The sequence below is a fragment of the Diaphorina citri genome, unplaced genomic scaffold, assembly GCF_000475195.1.
Source record: "Diaphorina citri unplaced genomic scaffold, Diaci psyllid genome assembly version 1.1 scaffold2343, whole genome shotgun sequence".
Taxonomy (NCBI): domain Eukaryota; kingdom Metazoa; phylum Arthropoda; class Insecta; order Hemiptera; family Psyllidae; genus Diaphorina; species Diaphorina citri.
The window spans coordinates 17,814-21,219 of NW_007379767.1; the positions used below are offsets into that span (position 1 = coordinate 17,814).

Consider the following 3,406-nt stretch of genomic DNA (forward strand, 5'->3'; position numbering starts at 1 on the left):
AATTAGGAAGAAAGAGTAGGAGATAATAATATTTCAAAGAGAGTGAGAGAGAGAAAGAAAGAGGGCATGAGAGAGAGAGAGAGAGAGAGGGGGAGGAGGAGGTAATAATAAAATAACTAAAATTTAGTGTAAACTTTACTTGGAAAAAAGAGGTTTGACAGAAGGAACTGTAACTGCTAAGATCTTATGATCCTGAAATCGAAAGAGAGGGAAGACAGGATAGTAGAAAGCCAACCGTTCCGAGAACGGACATTATTCCTTCAGGATAAAATCCACCCCGGGCGGGAATCGAACCCGCGGCCTAGCGCTTTCAAGGCAGACGCGCCACCAACCAAGCTAACTAGCCTGACAACTTCGACTTTGGTAATTCGCGTAGCGCGAACGACATGTTGTAACACATAGTTAAAGCGCCTAAAAGGAAAAGAAAAAAAAATCCACGTAGCCATGGATTTCTCCATCTGTCCAATATCTTGGAGACAGGTGGAACACATTTACCCACCAGCTGATGTCAAACTGTTTATAACTCGTAAACAAGGCCTAATGTGACGGAAACAACACATTGGCGCGGAGGGTTAGGTTGCGCGCAAAATATCTTGACGACTCCACTTCGGAAACTTATCCGGGTGAAATTTCCAGAACATTAGTGAAGAAACTCATAAAAGTGACGAAAAAGAAGAAGAAGAAAGAGAACAGAAAAGAAGAAGGAGGAGGAAGAAGAAGAAAAAAAAGAAAGAAGAAAACAAGGTAAACGAAAAAGAGGTAGTGAAAAGGAGAAAGATTAGAAGAATGTAAAGAAGGAGGAGGAAAAGAAGAAGATCAAGAAGAAGAAGAAGAAGAAGAAGAAGAAGAAGAAGAAGAAAAGCAAACTGCAATTTAGACAACATTTTTACTGATTTTTACTTTTTACTGATTTACTTTTTTTTCTCACACTTTTTATTTTCTACCAAAAGTCGTGTTCTTTTTTTCCCAACTTTCTTATCAATTTTCACCCCCTCTCTCCCTCCCTTCCTTCCTCTCTCTCTCTCTCTCTCTCTCTCTCTCGTGTTTAATATTCAGTAAAAGAGAGGTGTTCTGTAGGTGCCAAAAAAATCTCTGGTGAGATGCCAAACATTGCTTCGCTACTACTTGTGATGAGAGATTGCTTCATATCACCTTCTCAGACTGTAGGGGTACTTTTGGAAAGGACTTGGATTTTTTGATACCTTTTTCTACACTTCCCTTCGTCCCGTCTTTCTTTTTCTTCTTCTTCTTCTTCTTCTTCTTCTTCTTTTTCTTCTTCTTCTTCTTCTTCTTTTTCTTCTTTTTCTCCTTCTTAATTTTCCTTGTTCTTCTTTTCGGGAACACCTTTTTAGCCCGTCCTTCCTTTATTATTACGATAGTAATAACAAAAGGTATAGTGGACGGGCTATTGTATTCGCTTCGGGTGTCTGTCTGTCTGTCAGTCTGTTTGTCCCCATAGAAGGACTTATCCAAACCTGGTCGACCTATAAATCAGTAAAATATAAACGCTGGATTTTAATTTAGGACTATCGGGACGATAAGACCTCCGCTGCCAGCTGCGTCCACACACACATAGGCGATCGACAGAAACCGTCCACACTGGCTCGACAACATAATACATGTAGATGAACTTCGTCCATCGACGGTCTTCGACTATGTGTGGATAGTGGATACAGCTTTACAGTTCCCTGTATAACATCTCTCTCTCTCTCTCTCTCTCTCTCTCTCTCTCTCACATTAAATGTGTGGATAGTGGATACAGCTTTACAGTTCCCTGTATAACATCTCTCTCTCTCTCTCTCTCTCTCTCTCTCTCTCTCTCTCTCTCTCTCTTTCTCTCTTTCTCTCTATCTCCCTCTCTCTCTCGCTCTTTCTCTCTCTCTCTGACAAATAATAATAATAATGATAAAAATCCTTACTTTAGAATTTGATTCGCTTAATCCCGGTTTCCCACCATTAAAGCTACAGTTACAAACTGTTTTATTTCCGAGAGAAAAAAGAAATAAAGGAGAGAGAGAGAGAGAGAGAGAGGGAAAGAGATAGAGATAGAGAGAGTGAGAGAGAGAGATAGAGATAGAGAGAGAGCATGATTAAAATCAGGAATTAGAAATAATGTGGGTGTGATTCTCTCTCTCTCTCTCTCTCTCTCTCTCTCTCTCTCTCTCTCTCTATTTTTTTCACGGCAAAAATCCATATTTCCCTTTTTGCACCCAGCTCCTCAATTATCGCCCGGGGAGGGTTTTATCCTAAACGGATAAGGTTCGTTCTTGGAACGACTAGCTTTCTCCTATCCTGTCCCCCTTCTCTCTGTAAGCTCTTCCACTCAACCACTAATCTCGATTTTCCTTCTGTTCACAGGTATCTTGGTTGAGGAGACGTAACATTCACGAGCTGCTCACTGTAGGTCTAACACCGTATAGCGGAGATGATAGGTTCTATGTTGAACATTCCAGACAGACACAGGTGAGAACTTTTGATACACACTGTATAGTATTTAACTTTTTTGTTACACCTTGTTTTTTTGTTTTGTTTTTTTTTTTTTTTTTTTTTTTTAAGGTTAAGTCTTTTATTATGTAACTGTTATGTTATACAAACTGTTTTATTTCCGAGAGAAAAAAAAAAGAAATAAAGGAGAGAGAGAAAGAGAGAGTGAGAGAGAGAGCGAGAGAGAGATAGAGAGAGAGAGATAGATAGAGAGAGAGAGAGCATGATTAAAATCAGGAATTAGAAATAATGTGGGTGTGATTTTCTCTCTCTCTCTCTCTCTCTCTCTCTCTCTCTCTCACTCTTCCTGTGCCTCTCTCTCTATTTTTTTTTTCACTTTTTAAGAAAGTAAAAACTTTCTTTTTCTCGAGAAACTGAAAAGAGAAAGATTAATCAGGAAAGAGAAGGAACTCGTGTACCGGTATGAGAGAGAGAGAGAGATGGAGAATGGGGGAGGGAGAGAGAGAGAAATGGAGAAAGAGAGAGGATGAGAAAATGTAAAAAAATTGTGTGAGAAAATGTAAAAAAAATCCCGCAAAAAACAGTTTTTTTGGTTTTTTGGCTTTATGGTTTTCTGGACAAAATTTGCACCACCATTTTGGTGTTCCTGGTAAAAAGACCTTTAATTTGAGAACTCGTGTACCGGTATGAGAGAGAGAGAGAGAGATGGAGAATGGGGGAGGGAGAGAGAGAGAAAGGGAGAAAGAGAGAGGATGAGAAAATGTAAAAAAAAAATTGTGTGAGAAAATGTAAAAAAAAAATCCCGCAAAAAACATTTTTTTTGGTTTTCTGGCTTTATGGTTTTCTGGACAAAATTTGCACCACCACCATTTTCGTGATCCTGGTAAAAAGACCTTTAATTTGATATATAGGTCGACCAGGTTTGGATAAGTCCTTCTATGGGGACAGACTGACTGACTGA

General features: G+C 39.2%; 1 protein-coding gene across 1 annotated transcript in view; it reads left to right on the plus strand.

The window, feature by feature from the left end:
- Window positions 1-444: 444 nt before the first annotated feature.
- Window positions 445-3,406, plus strand: part of LOC103518753 (DNA-dependent protein kinase catalytic subunit-like) — a gene marked incomplete at its 3' end in the record, with an annotated part of 20,185 nt that continues 17,223 nt past the window's right edge. The window contains exons 1-2 of the mRNA XM_008483835.2: window positions 445-480; window positions 2,359-2,463. Of these exons, the coding sequence (XP_008482057.2) occupies window positions 445-480; window positions 2,359-2,463 (141 nt within the window). The remainder of the gene's footprint in view (window positions 481-2,358; window positions 2,464-3,406) is intronic.